The following is a 17,433-nucleotide window of genomic DNA, read 5'->3' as shown; positions in this document are numbered from 1 at the left end:
ATTTGCACAGTTTTTTTTAAATTAACTTAATGTTGTCTCTCCTTTACCTAAATGGAAAATAATCATAATATAAAAATTCCTGATCAGAATGCCCTTTGCGCTCGGTAGTATCAGAGGTTTAGATTTATGTGCAAACCGTGTTAACTCTGCTTTTGCTTCAGACAGGAGTGTTGACGGGAGTTTGCTTAATGAGCGCAGATAGCATGGCTCTTATAGGACACACCACCATTTTATTTTTGGCCTCTTTGCATTTCATTATTTTAAATTACTTGAAGAAGAACCTTATTTTATAATTGGCAAATCAGACCCCTGAAAATACAACCAAAAGTCTGTGATCTTCGGTTGCTACTTTTTATCATCTATGAGAGTGCTTAAGTGTTTGTACGCTTCTCTAATGCAGCCTAAATTTCACATTAACTGTAAATGGAGATGAAAATAAATTACTGTCTACCAGTTTTTCATGCTCTTCTTTACTCCTTTGCCCTTAGTGTTCCCTTTTTCAGTCTTCTTTTACCCTTCAAAACAATATAATTAGATTTTGTCTTCTGTTCTACCACCAACATCAATTCAGAAATATCTGAAGCCTCAAATTCATACAACTAAGCAAGACAAGTGTTGGTTCTGTCCCATGATAATCACTTGCCCATACAAAATCTTCTTGGTGACTTATTCTTAAACTTGGCTAGAATTCTTTTTCCTTAGAAAATAGTGACTCAGTTATATACTTGTAAGTATACCGTACAAAATTAAGTAAAACATGTTTATTAAAACTTCTATATGGTGAGCATTGTAGAAGCTGCTAGAATATAAGGATGAGATTTAGAAGGGGAATCAGACCACATCTATAAACCTATCTGCAGCTGTATCCAATCCTCACTGCCTTCCTGTCATGATAGAGGAAGTGTCTCTTAACAAGGTTGTTCTTGTTTGCTCTGAATCCCCTCCCCTTCAAGGGATCTGCTACCTCTTATTCTCTCCTTTATTCTCATTCATATTCATTCATTCCCATTCTCTCCCTCCTCTCCCCTCTCCTTTTCTCTCTCGCTCTTCATCGCTTGTAAACCTGTTCAAGTATGTTCCAACCTGAAGCTCCACACCCCTCAAGCTTTCGCCTCTCTCCTACCTTCCTGGGCAACATCTTTTTTTTTTTTTTTTGCACTACGCGAGCCTCTCACTGTTGTGGCCTCTCCCGTTGCGGAGCACAGGCTCCGATGCGCAGGCTCAGCGGCCATGGCTCAGGGGCCCAGCCGCTCCACAGCATGTGGGATCTTCCCGGACCGGGGCACGAACCCGTGTCCCCTGCATCGGCAGGTGGACTCTCAACCACTGCGTAACCAGGGAAGCCCCCTGGGCAACATCTTGAAAGCATTGTTTCCATTACTATCATTCTTACTCTGACCCCTCCCTAACCTCTTCCAGCCTGGTTTCCATCCATCACTCCAAAAAGCAGCTCCTTCATGTATTACAACAGCAGCATCGGACCCAGTTGGTCGTGACCCCTTTCTAGAAACACTTTTATACACACTCTCCAGGCTCCTCCTCCTCCTTAGGCAGCTTCCTCTCACTTTCTTTTTTGGACCTTCATCCCCTATCTGACCTATAAAAATGGGCTTTTAATTGTTGGATTTCCTAGGAACTTGGTCCTTTGCTTCTTGTTGTTGCCGCCTCTTTCTATATTCTCTACCTTGGCAAACTCCCATAGCTTCAAGTACTACATAAGTGACAACTTCCAAATTTTAGCCTCCTGCCAAGAGCTACCTTCTGAAATCTGGACCCATAGAGCCAGTTGTCGCTCTGACATCTCAGCTTCTAATTCAGACATGTCCAAGACTGAACTCCCTAGATGGCCATGATGTATTCTTTATTCAGTCAGTGGCCCACCCACGTGCTTAAGCCAGAAGCCCAGGCATCATCTTTATCTTTTTTCCTTCAAACACAACATCCAGTCCCTCAGCACATAGTGTTGATTTTGTTCTAAGTATTTCTCAAATCTGTCTATTACATCTCTCAGCTGTGTTGGAATTGAAGAAAAAAGAATGAGAAGTCTTAAGCTTATTAGGTTTCTGTCCTGGAACATGAGAAGAATTCTACCAAATTTATAAATAAATATGTGGTTTACAAGAGAAAGCTTAACCTGAGCTTATGACAACCACTGTAAATATCTCTGCATTCAGTCAAAAACCCAGCCCCATCACTCTCACTAATTCTTTTGATATCTATTGGTCCCTTACTGCTTAATAGTTATTTCAAACTTTACTATTACTTTGGCATAATATTGCTGATAGCCTTAGGTAAGAGTAAGTGATCTTTGTTTCTGAATTTAAAATTACCTTAAAGCATGATGATGTATATTATGGGGAAGGGATGAGCAAAAAGGTCCTCTCTCTTGCCTTGTAAGTGGGGATATAGATTGGTACAACCATTTGGATTGCAAAGTGTCCCTATCAAAATTTTCAGTCTGTGTGTGTGTATTTTAAGTGTGTGTGTGTATATATATATGTGTATATATATATATCTTTTAAGTGTTTATACATACACACAAACATACACACAATGACAAAATGAAGATAATCACTGCAGCATTGTTAGTAATAACAATAATAGCAGGAAATCTAGAAACTTAAATGTATATGATTGACACATCCATATGTTAGATACAGCCACTAAGATAACCAGAAAGAAGAATGAGCTGGATTTCATGGGTGGTTTTTTTTTTTTTAAGCAGATTATCGAACTGTGTGAATGGTATGATGCCTCCGCGTGTATTTCCTTTGCATATTTTATACTTAACATTGCCAGAATATTCACGAAACATTCTCTAGAGCCATAGAAGTTTAATAGTGGTTACCTTTATGGAGGAGGACTGGAGGTCTCTGGTCGGATGGACTGACTTTCACTTTTTTTTAATTGAAGTATAGTTGATTTGCAATGTTGTGTTAGTTTCAGATGTATAGCAAAGTGATTCAGTCATATATTTTTTCAGATTATTTTCCATTATAGGTTATTATAAGCTACTAAATATAGTTCCCTGTGCTATACAGTAAATCCTGTTGCTTATCTATTTTTTATAGTAGTTTGTATCTGTTAATCCTGTATATACCACATCTTCTTAAATCAGTCGTCTTGATTGTCACTTGGGTTGTTTCCGTATCTTGGCTTTGGGATGCATGTATCTTTTTGGAATAGTGTTTTCATTTTTTCCAGATACATATGCAGGAGTGGAATTGCTGAATCACATGGTTACTCTGTTTTTAGTTTTTTTAAGGAACCTCCATAATGTTTTCCATAGCAACTGTACCAATTTACATTCCTACCAACATTGTACAAGGGTTCTCTTCTCTCCATACCCTCTCCAACATTTATTATTTGTAGACTTGTTGTTGTTGTTATTGGCCACAACATGCAGCTTGTGGAATCTTAGTTCCCTAAGATTGAACCCTCGGCAGTGAAAGCACAGAGTCCTAACTACTGGACCACCAGGGAATTCCCTGTAGACTTTTTGATGATAGCCATTCTGACCAGTGTGAGGTCATTGTGGTTTTAATTTGCATTTCTCTAATAATTAGCGATGTTGAACATCTTTTCGTGTGCCTGTTGTCTATCTGTATGTCTTCTTTGGAGAAATGTCTACTTAGGTCTTCTGCCCATTTTCTGATTGGGTTGTTTGATTTTTTTTGATATTGAGTTTTATGAGCTGTTTGTATATTATGGATATAGTTGGTCGCATCATTTGCAAATATTTTCTCCCAGTCCGTAGGCTGTGTTTTCATTGTGTTGATCGTTCCTTTGCTGTGCACAAGCTTTTAAGTTTGATTAGGTCCCATGTGTTTATTTTTGCTTTTGTTTCTTTTGCCTAGGGAGACTGATATAAGAAAATATCTTTCACCTTTTTTGTTGTTGTTGTTGTTGTTTTTGGCGTTGCGCGGGCCCCTCACTGCTGTGGTCCCTCCTGTTGCGGAGCACAGGCTCCGGACGCGCAGGCTCAGCGGCCATGGCTCACGGGCCCAGCCGCTCCGCGGCATGTGGGATCCTCCCGGACCGGGGCACGAACCCGCGTCCCCTGCATCGGCAGGCGGACTCTCAACCACTGCGCCACCAGGGAAGCCCCGGGAAACTATATGGAGTTAAATTTTTTTAATCCTGTTGATGATGGGGAGGCTCAGTATGTTTGATGGTAGGGGGTGTTTGGGAAATCTCTGTACCTCCCGCTTGATTTGGTTGTAAACCTAAAACTGCTCTAAAAAAGGTTTATTTTTAATCCTTATGGTATTATGTTTGGAAAAAAAAGTGGTTATCTTCACCGATTATCTAAAGTAGTAGTAGTAACAATAATAATAACCACCACCAGCTTTTTTTTTTTTTCGTTACGCGGGCCTCTTACTATCGCGGCCTCTCTTGTTGTGGAGCACAGGCTCCGGACGCGCAGGCTCAGCGGCCATGGCTCACGGGCCCAGCCGCTCCGCGGCATGTGGGATCTTCCCGGACCGGGGCACAAACCCGTGTCCCCTGCATCAGCAGGAGGACTCTCAACCACTGCGCCACCAGGGAAGCCCAGCTTTTTAAACATTTACTTTGAGGAACAGAAAAAGCAGTCCATCAGTCTTTTGCTCTTTTGATACAGATTTTTTCAAGATGTCATTTGCCCCTAGCTGATTGAACAAATGCAGTTGTAAACTTTACTGCTGAACCAGCTGCTTGATAGAACACTGAAATCAGGGTTGAATGGGGCCCCCAAATGTAACTGTTCTAAGGTATTACTTAGGGACCAGTTAATCCTTCCTGTATCTAAGTTCAAAAGATAATATGAAGATGTTGGCTTTTCTAAATTGTCTTGTTTTTATAGGACCAGGCCCTTAAATTATCACTCTTTAAACAATGCATAATAAATTTTTGCCAAAGTACAACTACTTCATTCTCTTAACTACTCAAACATCTTTAAACAAATTTTTAAAAACTGAAACCAGGGTCTGTTTTTTGCCTAATATTATCTTCAGAGTCAATACATAGTCAATTCTAGAGTATTTTTCAGTTTCCCATCTTTGCTTTTGCCACTGGTTTACCCAGCCTTTACTTGACTGGCTCAGGGTTTTGGGGTGTTTTTTCCTCCCCTCATGATTCTGCAGTTTATTCTGTCCAGTGTCCTGTAATTAAATAATATACATTGGGATCTTCTCTTTGACTTGCAGGCAGCTGCTAATCCCCACCCCCACGCTCCGTCCCCACTCATCCCACCCTCCTTCATACCCCATAACTGAAACTAGCTATTTATAAAGAATTTCTTAAGACCATGGCTGCCTGCCATACTGCTTCCCAGAAAGTGTCATTTCTGCCTTGTTTTTGTTATATACGTTCCTCAGATGTCCCCTTGCAAATCCCCTGGCCCAAAACTGTGCTTTGTTTTGGCTTGTTCAACTCATGCCAAATTGCTATATGTTATTAAAATGCTGCATGATGTGGGTTTTTTCCTTTAGAGTAAAAAGGCACTTTATGTCATATTATGGAAACATTTCAAACATTCTACTTACAGAAACAAAAGAGAAAAAGACATATCTTGGTTCAAAAAGCAGCTAAAAATTTTGAAGGGGTGTAAATATTATGTGAAAGACATTATTCTATTTTGAGGTTGTTTTTTTTTCAATATTGGAAACTAATCCTAAAATTTTGCTCTAAAAGCACTTTAATCAACTTAAGAATCAGGGGAAAGGAACTAAGAGATGATACTTTTTGCGTGTGTGTGTGTGTGGTACACGGGCCTCTCACTGTTGTGGCCTCTCCCATTGTGGAGCACAGGCTCCGGACGCACAGGCCCAGCGGCCATGGCTCACGGGCCCAGCCACTCCACAGCATGCGGGATCTTCCCGGACTGGGGCACGAATCCGTGTCCCCTGCATCGGCACGCGGACTCTCAACCACTGCACCACCAGGGAAGCCCAGAGATGATACTTTTTAATTCTAAACTATTTCTGATGATGAATAAGAATGACATTTCCTCTTTGCCATTAGATGAGCTACCTTTCATTTTTCAGAATGGTGGTTAAAATTACGTTTTTACTTTTCTTGTATTAAAAAGCAAGTTGAAAACATTTATGTTGACAGAATATTGTTTTTGTCTTTTGTAACAAGACATAACACTTAAGTAGAATTTTCCAAATTATATGCATTTTTCTTTTTGTTGAAATGTAATCAGAAACCATGAATGTTAGCCCTAAGAAATAATAACACACATCATCTTGGAAAAATGCAAAAATTAATTAAAATTTTTTCTCTAAATGCAACAGATGTAAAGTAGTCTGTATCCATGTTTTCACACGTCTACTATAATTTCAAAGATGATGGTTTGCATACAAATTGGTCTCCTTACTTTATGGCCATGCCTTATATGGACCACATAGGGAATCCTCCTTTTAGGAATTAAGGAAATAACTAAAAATAAGGAATAAACTTTATACACAAAAAACCCACCGTAGCATTAGTTATAGTAGTTGTAAAAATTGGAAACAACCTAAGTGATAAATAATAGGGGTATATTTAGTAAACTATGCATGTCCACCCAACAGAGTATTTTATGTAGCCATTGAAATAACAAGAACATTTATCATTGTACAGTGTGATCATAGTATGTAGAAGCAGAGAATCAAAAATTATGCTTAGCTGGGCTTCCCTGGTGGTGCAGTTGTTGAGAATCTGCCTGCTAATGCAGGGGACACGGGTTCGAGCCCTGGTCTGGGAGGATCCCACATGCCGCGGAGCAACTAGGCCCGTGAGCCACAACTACTGAGCCTGCGCGTCTGGAGCCTGTGCTCCACAACAAGAGAGGCCGCGATAGTGAGAGGCCCGCGCACCGCGATGAACAAAGACCCAACACAGCAAAAATAAATAAATTAATTAATAAACTCCTACCCCCAACATCTTCTTTAAAAAAAAAAAATTATGCTTAGCTAAGAGACAGAGGAACACACCAGTATGGTAACAGTAGTTGTATATCTCTCTGGTTGATGATATTATTGGTGATTTTCTTTTTTGGTTTCTTCCTCCTCCTTTTTAAAATTTCCTTATTTTCTGTAATGAACATATATCACTCTTTTAATAGGTAAAGAGATTTATTTTCTTATTAATAAAAAATAAAAACGTTGGACTCAGGCTAGTTAAGAAAGATGTGACACAAAGGGTAAGCAAATGGCTCTGTAACCTCATCTCCTTCTGTTAATGGAGGTCCTTTGTGTACCTCTTGTGAGTTTTGTCATCGGGAAACACAGAGCTGTTATAGACTTCTCAGCCTGTGGTAACGGTTTTTGCACAGAGAATACAGTGCTAGCTGTATAATGAGATACGCTGTTAACACCTGTGTGCCACCACCCCCCCCACACACACACACCTTTCTGAGAAAGTGAAACAGGTTTAACCCCACCCATTTTAAACGTAAGAACTTCTTAGGTCCATGTATCAGATTATTTTCATTTCTGCATGTTTCAAAGATAAAGACATTCTTTGAAAATGTTCAAATGTGAGCAGTCGTAACATGAATTCTATTTCAGCGCCGTTATTACTGTGTCCTTTGTTTTCTGAAAGGATGTAGCGGCTCACTCACTGAGTGTTTTGAACTCTTTTTTTTTTCCTTCCAGAATTCTGTAGATTTACATGTTTTCTTTTCTGGCATGTAATTATTTGTAAGATGGCCATGGAGTTGCTGAATTTTAGTCAGTTTCCTAATGTGTTGGAAGCTATGATGTCAGCCCAGTAGCACAATTTATCAATTCAGCAAGGCACCGGGGGCGAATGCTCTCAGGTCTGTTTTCAGACACAAGGCCATTGCCCCGAGGTTGGCTTCTTAGGCAGCCATGCACCACCACCCCCCGCTGCTGCCACAGGAAAGCAGTGCTGGACCAGCGTCTGGTCTTCTGTTTGTGGCTACAGGAGTTCAGTCTCGTGAACGTGTGCAGAGTATGTCAGGCTTCCAGGGATCAGCCAGCCTACCGGGTTATCCATTGGTCTTAAGAACTGCAACTGTGCAACAGGCCCAGTAGCATTCAGTGATCTGGGCCGTCCTGCCCTCCACACAGACGTGAGTTTGGAGGCTGCAAAGGGAGGAAGATGGTCTCCAAGGTTAACTTGATAAAGCATCTTTAGATGCTCACATGCCCACAATGGTGAACGCCTCTCTGATCGTTAAGAGTCAGGCCCTCTCTATTCAGGGTCTCTTCCCCCTTCACGGTCTGGATAAGCTCTGCCCACGTCTGGGCAGCTCTAGCTTTCTAGTGTTGCAGGACAGTTCAGCTGTCTACATCATTCAAGCCTTGTTCTTCCTGGCCTGAGTGGTCTGCCTTTAAGGGACAGGTATTGCTTGTCATTTATTGTGTTAACTTTCTTTTTTTCCACTCATTGGATGAGTGGAAAAGAGTAAAAGGAAGTTTGCTATTGTCCAAAATTATGAGCCTGTACCTATCTGATAGGTACTTTTTATAATCATTAGTACTCAGAAGAGCCTCCATCAGGTTGCCAGTGATTGGTTGTATTTGATATGAACGAATACTGTAATTGTGTTTTAACATTGACCAAAAGTGGCAATGTACCCAAGTCTCTCGATAGGGCACAGTGCCTTATATTCAACATAATGTGTCCCGTGCTGCCCACCTTTTGGTATAGATGAAAACTAAATCAAGCTGGGTAATCTGCAGTCTTAACAACATGGCTGGTTATTTGCCTCCTCTTCCATTCAGGTTCTTCCTAATGTCTTTGCCTAAAAACAGACCTTCTATTCACAGCTGCTGCTGTTCTTTCGCATGCATGCACCCTGCAGTCACTAACAGACGCCTAATAAATAGGCTCTTAATGAATGAACATGCCTGGGGAAGGCTGCCTGCCACACCTGCTTTGAGTAGTATTTGTAGTGTGAGGATATTGCTACTTGGGAAAGTTAATAGGTAATGAGAGCATTGATCGAGAAGATTATTCTCCTACCTTCGAGCAGTATGAAATAAATAGGATTGATTGTTTTGTCGTGAAGAAAAATGGATGGAAAACACAATGGTTTTGTTTTATTTTAACAACTGGTGTGGTTGGTGACATGCATTCATTTGGCGTATTACCCTCATGGCAACAGATACCTTCGCACAACAGCATGAAAATGCAATTTCTGGTGAAAGATAATACAGCTGACAGGACTGCTGTGAAGGCGCATGAGGGCAGCTGACCAGCGTACAGTCAGGAGATGCTTCAAGACTAACAAGCTGTTGTCACCATGTTGGTGCGAATGTATCTCTCATTCCAAGATGCCATTCGCCTAGAAATATGTATTGTGTTTGACACATTTGTCTCACTAGTATGGTGCTTTGTTTGTCTTAAACCAAAGAAGAGGCTGATGATATTTTCATTACCCTTTCTATTTTACTCCTTTCTTTGAAGACTCCTGTGGGAGAAAGGAAAAATACTACTGCTAGAGATTCTGCAACAGACGTGGACCACCGTGTTCCAGAAGTGTCAGCCTTTGAACTAGAGATTGTTCTGACCCTTTTCTCCTCTCAGTATTCCTTTTCTTGGTATTCTGCCTCTCGAATATGACCACCTTGATTTCAGACAAGAATTAACTTCGGCATTCACAGAAGAATGTCGGAGTATGCAGGCATTTGGGTGCTATCAGATCCACAGGTCATCCCCTTGGTTATTTTTGTTCCTAGTAAAGTACAGTGGGAACATACTATTCTCAATAAACTATAAGTTATCAGGGAAAAGATCTTTGTGTTAGAGCATAATTGATTCAGAGAACCACAAAACATTTCAATGTGAGAAACGTGCATATATTTTTTTGACTCTAAGTTTTTCTTTTGCTGTGTGTGTAATAGAATCTTATGTCAGTTGCTTCAGTCGTAAATGGGATGTCAGTGAAGCTTTGTGGCCCCCAAAAGAAGCATATAAAATGTTTTTTCAGTATTAAGTAAAGGATAACATTCATATCTAGCAATGAATATGAAAATATATTTAAAATATATCTAAGATTGGGCTCTGCTCTGCAGTCAGCACAAGGGCAAGCAAAAAGCAAAGGATATGAGGGCCACAGGCCCTGCATCTTCAGGTCTTGGGGTTAATTGCAAGTAGGAGCCGTTATGTGCCTTGCATTTGAGCCTGGTCCAAGCCAGCCTCATCACGCCCTTGCTAAAAAATTGTCTTCCTTCCCTACCATTTAAGAAATACACATAGCTAATTTTTTTTTTCATATTGACAACCCTTAGGCAGACCCTTAATAATCCTAACCTTGGTTTTCATCCATGGTTTGAAAGAAAAATTAAAAATGGAAACTTAAAATTGAACGTAAGGCAAACCAAGGAAAATATTTTTCGAAGTTACTTCATATATTACTCTTTTTTGAAATCAGCTCACTTTCCAGACAAAAACATAGAGATGCTATGAAAGGAATCTGCTTGAGAAATCTAGGGGAAAAAATATATTTTATTAAATTTGGCAAGCGGGATTTCCACATTTTGTGATGTATACCTTGTTTTCTACAAGTTTAATGATTTATTTACTCTTTTAATTAAAATAATTAGGTACCAATTGATTTGTGGCTTTCTTAGAACTTCTGGAGTGAGATGCAGTGTTATGTTTTGCAAAGATTATTAAACTTCAAAGTCTTAATTCAGAAATTTTCCTTTGCGTAATTAGTAATATCTCATAGGTCTAATTTTTATTATGAAGTTGGCCTTCATTAAAGCTATTTAAAATTTGTTCCAGGGGCTTCCCTGGTGGCGCAGTGGTTGAGAGTCCTCCTGCCGATGCAGGGGACACGGGTTCGTGTCCCGGTCCGGGAAGATCCCACATGCCGCGGAGCGGCTGGGCCCGTGAGCCATGGCCGCTGAGCCTGCGCGTCCGGAGCCTCTGCTCCGCAACGCGAGAGGCCACAGCAGTGAGAGGCCTGCGTGCCGCAAAAAACAAACAAACAAAATTTTCCAGATGGAGTGAGTTCCTCCAAATACATTAATCTTTCCTTAAAATACATTTTTGCTATTAACTTGTTTTTTTAAAATAACTAAGGAATGTCAAGGTATCTCACATTTCTGTTTTTTATTAATAAGAATATATAAGCCGACTATTTTTGTTTATTTGCTGAGTACGATGTGATTGTATTTAAACAACAAAGACTTAGCTTTAATCATCAACTTAAGATTATTAACTGACTAAACAAAAGATAAGCTGAGAGAACTTCAGAGTTCACCCAAAAGGCAGAAATCACAAACTGATTTTTTTTTTTTTTGGACAGGTTGAATGGTACCAGGTAGTATCCTTATTCAATTATGAAATATAAGCTTTTTAAGTAAGCTTAATTGTATCTCCTCTGGAACTTTGTAAGTTGGACCCTACAGTTTGCCTGTTAACTCCAATGGTGATTATTTCCTTTTCACAGTGCTCCAGCTGAGGCTGCAACAAAGGAGGACGAGAGAACAACTAGTGGACCAGGGCATCATGCCACGTAAGACTGAAGTGTCACTGTCATTTCTAATGTGATGTAACAAAATGGGCATGTCTAAGAAGAAGCTGTTCCACACTCTACTTTCAGTGGTATCCATTTAATCCACATACAATTTATAAGGAAAAACCAGGCATCAGCATTGCTAACCTAACAATCATTTAAAATACATTTTGGAAACCAGATGCAACTTAAAAGATAGACACAAATTTTATATTATCAAAGAATACCTTTAAAGCTCTGTAATTAGGCTAACATCAGTTCTTCAAACTTCAGCATTACTTTTAGCTTTAAAATAACTGAAATAATCACTAGATAATGAATCCAATGATACTGGCAAAAGTAACATGATAAGTTAATTCAAAACCTGGTTCTACTTTAATTCAAATTAATTATCTTTGATGCTATAGTATAGTCTATATAATTATGTATCTCAATTACAGGACTAATAAGCATTCTATTTATAATTAATAAAATCTTTCTTGCCCAAGTACAGATATTTTCCCAAGTAGCTCTAGGCTTCATTCCTTCATTTTTGAGAGTCTATTAATTTTAGAATATTTGTCCAAGTTGTCTTCTTTACCTTTAATCACCAAATTTGGAGGTGATTTTATATTTTAGAGGAGAAGAGTGGTGGTTTTGTATAGGCTGTTAGCATTATTTGGGGATTTTTGTCTAAAAATTGATTTTTCTAAGAAGTAACTTATTTGGCTTAAAAAACTAGAAAGAAATTACAACATGTACTTATGCTTCCCAGTCTTCACAGTCACTGCTATTGCCTTTTTTTGGTTTGTGATAAGGAACGATTTTTCTCTGTGATAAGGAGATGTTTTTCCCTGTGAACACTTTTTTTTCTGAACTACTATTAATTGAGTATCTACATATTTTAAATCTAGCATTGTGATAAAACCAGTTATCAGAAGCTGGTTTGATAATCTGCCAGATTTCTCCACCACTGCATTCCTGATATGAGTCAATCAAACAGGATCAAAGTGCGGTGCTTTAAATACCACTGTGAAGCCAGCTGTAGTCTGCTTTTAGGAGCTGGTCCCTGGCCAAACCTGTTTGGCTGGGCTTCTGTGAGTCTTTGCAATGGTTTAAGTACCAGAATTGAAAAGAATGTTACCAAGAGCTGATTGGCCAATATTGGGAGGTGATAGACCAGGTTAAGCCTAGTCCTGCATTCCATCCACATTCTCTGACTGCCCATAGTGATAAGTGCAGGGTGTAATCAGACAGCAGTGGACATACACACAGAAGATTTTGCAAAGATAATTGGTAGAAATTCTGTAGTATGTGATGTTTTAATAAACACTGCCTCTCTCTCTCTCTGGGACTTTGGAATAATGTACTAGAAGTTAACATATTAAGGAATCACTGTGTCTTTAGAGTGAGTTGCATTGTGGTATGGTAGAAAGAGCATGAACCTGCCAAATTCAGAATTCTAGATGTAAATCCCGCTTTGACCACCATCTAGCTGTATAACTTCAAGAATTCATTTAACCTCTTTGAGCCTTTCATCTGTGCTGGGGCTAATACCTATGTCACAAGGCTGTTGTGATGATGAGCAGCAATATAATTGTGATGGGCCACAGAGCACGGGGCTAAGTGTGTTGTGGGTTCTCAGTAGGTGGTAACTCTGCTCTCTTAGACATGAACTGCAGAGTGTCCTCAAGTTCAAGGCTAGATCACTCCAACGTTAAATGCCCTGAGGACATGTGGGCTTTTCCCAGTAACTTGTAGGGCCATAAGAGCAAAGACCTGTTAAGGAACCATCAAACAGTTCCCTTGGTAATGGTAATTTGCCCCAACTATGGGCTGGAACTAGTCTGACCTGATATATGCATTGCCATTATGTATACAACTCTGTTGTGAATGTTAACTTGTTTTATTTGTAAAACACATAATTTTAATTCTGAAACATTTAAGGTTTCAATTTTGCAGATCTCCTAAAGGAGCTAGGAAATAAATGGAACTGTAGAGGCACACTAATGAGATTAAGAGAAAACATCACCATGATACACTGTAACATTTGACTGAAGTATTAACTCCTCTATTTATACCATGGAAATGATTTCTTTTTCTCACAGCCCTGAAGAGCCCAGCGGCATTCCACGAGCAGATAAAAAGCTTGGAACGAGCCAGAGTAAGGAATTTCAGTTTAAAATATTCTGCTTCTCTCTTTTGTATTAAAGTACCTGTGGACAAGTAACAGTCTTACTCCTACGTATATCAATAGAGAAAATGTAGTGTATTTTCAGGATAACATGGCATATAGAGTAATATATCCTGGCATAGTTTTATCTTGGAGGTTTATAGAAAATACAGGACATTCAAATTTTGTTCTTTTAAAACTAGTAAACTAGTGTTGTACATAAAGGACAAATCACACTTTTTTCTTACTTTTGGAGCATAACAACAGTTTTTAGAATAATGATGGAGTAATTCTGCCATTTGTTACCTCTGCAGACAGATAGCCCAAGTGATGTACTGACACTGGATCCTTCCTTCGTTTCCCTCCTGGGTCTATGTTAGCAGTACATTTGACCAAGGGTGGGAGAATTTGGCTGAATGAGGAATATTGCCATATTCAGCTCTGTTTTATTCTTTGAAATGACTCCATCATAGTTGCACACTAAATTGGTGTTTATTATTTTTCTTTAAAAGTGCCATTATTCTTTTTGTTTTAGAGGAAACTTCTATCATGCAATATGAAAATAAGCATGTTCCAAAAATTCCTTAAGAATTTTCCCAGGATGCAATAATGATCTCTCAGAGTCTTAGAAAATACAAAACCCATTTTAAAGCCTTATTGTTTAGAATTGAGTACAGTTCTGAATAAGAAAGTATGATTAAAGATAGGAATTCATCACAGAAAATACATTAGGATTTTTAGGAAATGTGTTATCTTAGATGGATTTTTACTTGACCTGAAGTGTAGATTTTATTGATTTTAGACATTTAAATGTTCAAATCCTCTGTTCAAAAGTCATCTACAAAATTATGAGCCTTTGCCTTTTCCAAGTTTTAAAATAAAAGTTTATAAAGTGCTTACTTTATACCAGCATACACTTCAAATCCCTGTACAACTTTGAAGGCTGCAATTTAAATCATGTATTGGATAATAGTTTTTCAAAGTACTAATTTCTACTCTTCCTCTCAAAATCATGATCAAAAGAGTATACAATTTATTTAAATAGAGTACCTTGAGAAAAAAATGTAAAACTACAATAAATCATAAACAATTTATGATAAGAATTTTTCTCTCTCTCTCTTTTTTAAAGACCGAAAACTTTTTGAAGCACAAGATTCGGAGCCGACCAGATCGTTCTGAACTTGTCAGGATGCACATTTTAGAAGGTAAAAATTCTATTTCTGCTGCTTTGGCTACATTTTCTCAAGAAAAGAAGTGAGAATTCCACCATTTCTGTTTATTCCCATTTTAATAACTTTTTACCCCACAGGCTGACATCCTCCAAACTGGATAGCAACATGAAGACCCAAAGCTAAAAATGTTTTGTTAGATACATGGGGAAGGTTTGATTCTCCAAATAGCCAATTGATGGACTGACTCTTGCCCGCCAGCTGGGGGTGCTATAGGTATCTCTACCATACTGTTCTGGAAAAACATTTTCGGTCCAGAGGATTTCTTCATCTGTGAGGGATGTGCGCCTGCTCATTAAGTCATAAGGGGTATGACAGCCACAAGTCTAACCCTAGATTTTCAACGACTTGGACCCTGTTAGGTCTACCTGGGGCAAGGCCCATACCTGACATTTTCTCTTTGTTGCTACTTAACCCACAACAATCCAGCTTGATCTGACCATTATCACAAACTAGCTCCACCTGACCCACCAGATTTTCTCGATGACTGAGTCTCATCTCTTAGGAAGCTAGTAAGGACAGTTCCACTCCATCTTTGGTGAGACATGTGGCTCAGGCCGTGATGTTTTTCTCTCTAAAAACAGAGCATTCTCGAAATCTGGTATCTCCACCATTAAATTCCTGAGTTACATTTTCTTTCATTGTTTTGCTTTACTGACTAATTTGTGGACTAAGGAGCTTTGACCCTCTGATAGTCTTGAGAGTGTTAAACCCTGAGCTGAAACAGAAACTTCTCAAACATTTAGAGACAGTTATTAGGTAGGAGGAAGATTAGATTTGTGTTCTCTGGCCTAATGGTAGAGTTAGTATTAGAATTAGATTGATATGACAAGAGTATTAGATTATAGCTCAGCATAAAGGTCAGTCAGATATGTCCAAAATAAAATCTTCAAGAAGTGATACAGTTGCCATTATTAGAGCTGTTAGTACACTGGCCCGCAAACTAGACACCAGAGACCCAAGTGAGCCAGATGGATGCCCACCTTCATGGAGCTTACATTCTAGTGGCACAGACAGATAATACATAGGCAAAACAGATACAGATTGTGAAAAGTGCTCTATAGGGAATAAACAGGCTGCTGTGATAGGGAATAAACACAGGCTGAAACCACATTAAGGATGTTGTAAAGAAGTTCCAACTATCAGGTTGGCCTCTATAACCCCAAGTAGTGTCTCTTCTAATCCAGATAATCTATGATTGTGTAACCATCTTCATGTCTGGGATGGGAGGTGAGAGGTCTGTTCCTGTCTCTACTCTGGGTTGTGAACGTCTCAGAAGTCTGCTGGACTAAAAAAGCTTTTCCAGAACTCCAGTGGTAGGGTAGGAGCAGCTACCAGCTGTCAGGGATAAGTGAATCTTCAGAGAAGCAAATTTGCTGGTAAGTAACTTGGTAAATGGCTCCTTCTGTGCCTCAAAATATCTTGACCTATAAGGAACATTTTTGTAGGAATGATGCTGTCTGTTTCAACTTGCCTTCTAACTGTAACAGGCTTTATTAATATAATTAAAGCTAAGGCAAATACATTTAACTATCAAAAGGAATCATACCTGCTTTTTCCAAAAAGAGACTACTCAGCATTTAAAAACCTAACTATGTATATGAATGAACCATAAGTGATGTTTTTAGGCCATCTCTTCTAAAGTAGAGACTTTTGAAGTAAGAAAGAATGTCACATCTATAATTTCAAAAATACCTTAAAACCACCCCCAACTTATTATAACATTATCCCAATTTTGATTGAATTGGATGTTTGGCAGGCAAAAGTCTATATTATTTCCTGAAGTTCAGCAGCCGAAAGCCAGCCTCGGCCTCATGGAGATGATGAAGCAATCAGACCAGGAACAGAAGCATACCAAAATGCCAGCCTCTAATTATTTACTTTTGGAATATTTTCTTCCCAAACATTCCTGATATCACTTGGATAATGTCAGTGGAAGAGAGGAAAAGGCAGAAGACTCTCCTGCCTAGATCTTAACAAAAGCTTTTAAACATCAACCTAAAAGTGGTTTGCACGATCTACTTCCCCCCACCTATCATCTTCCTGTGTGGCTAGAAGGGTTCTGTCTAATAAGATTGGGGCCAGAGTTGTTTATACAGGAAAATTATAAAAATGAGATGGGCATACGTGTTATTTTAACTTACAGAAGCATGAATTTATTTGCCAGTATTCCAACTTAGGGGTAGGACCTTCACGTGCAGGGAAGGCTTTAACGAATGGAGCTCACATCTTTCTTGTATAAAGCATAGCCATTGTACCTCATCTACAATTTCCATTCATGGTGGAACAAAACTCAAAGACACTTGAAAAGCAATCTGAGTTTAAAAATCCTAGATTTTATCATTTTTCCCCAAATCTTTTACCGTTGTTAGTTGCCCTAAGTAATGCGACAGTGATTTTATTTTTAATGGCTTACCTTTATCAAGTCATTCCAAAGCATTTAACTCAGGTTTCCAAGAAATAATCATTTTTGAAGTTTATGATTTCCCCGTAACATCTGGTTAGATTATGTATTGACAATAGCAGTCACAATAGTGATGAGCTATTTTGTAGACAATCAAGATTGATACTTGGTAAGCACATAACTTAAC

At 38.9% G+C, this 17,433-nt stretch overlaps 1 protein-coding gene across 11 annotated transcripts in view; it reads left to right on the top strand.

The window, feature by feature from the left end:
• Positions 1-17,433, top strand: part of MRTFB (myocardin related transcription factor B) — a 281,537-nt gene that overhangs the window by 215,737 nt on the left and 48,367 nt on the right. For 10 of the 11 annotated variants that reach the window (XM_027117339.1, XM_027117340.1, XM_027117338.1 and 7 more), the window contains 3 exons: positions 11,396-11,461; positions 13,549-13,604; positions 14,743-14,818. In XM_027117339.1, coding sequence (XP_026973140.1) covers positions 11,396-11,461; positions 13,549-13,604; positions 14,743-14,818 — 198 coding nt within the window. Of the gene's footprint in view, positions 1-11,395; positions 11,462-13,548; positions 13,605-14,742; positions 14,819-14,922; positions 16,222-17,433 lie in introns of those variants that run through there. The other variant, XM_027117347.1, reaches the window with a different exon arrangement.

Source organism: Aethalodelphis obliquidens, unplaced genomic scaffold (assembly GCF_003676395.1).
Source record: "Aethalodelphis obliquidens isolate GAN/ISIS:26980383/991018 unplaced genomic scaffold, ASM367639v1 scaffold18, whole genome shotgun sequence".
NCBI classification, from domain to species: Eukaryota; Metazoa; Chordata; class Mammalia; order Artiodactyla; family Delphinidae; genus Aethalodelphis; species Aethalodelphis obliquidens.
Note: the sequence above shows the minus strand (reverse complement) of the source record. Positions and strands in the feature narration are given on the sequence as shown.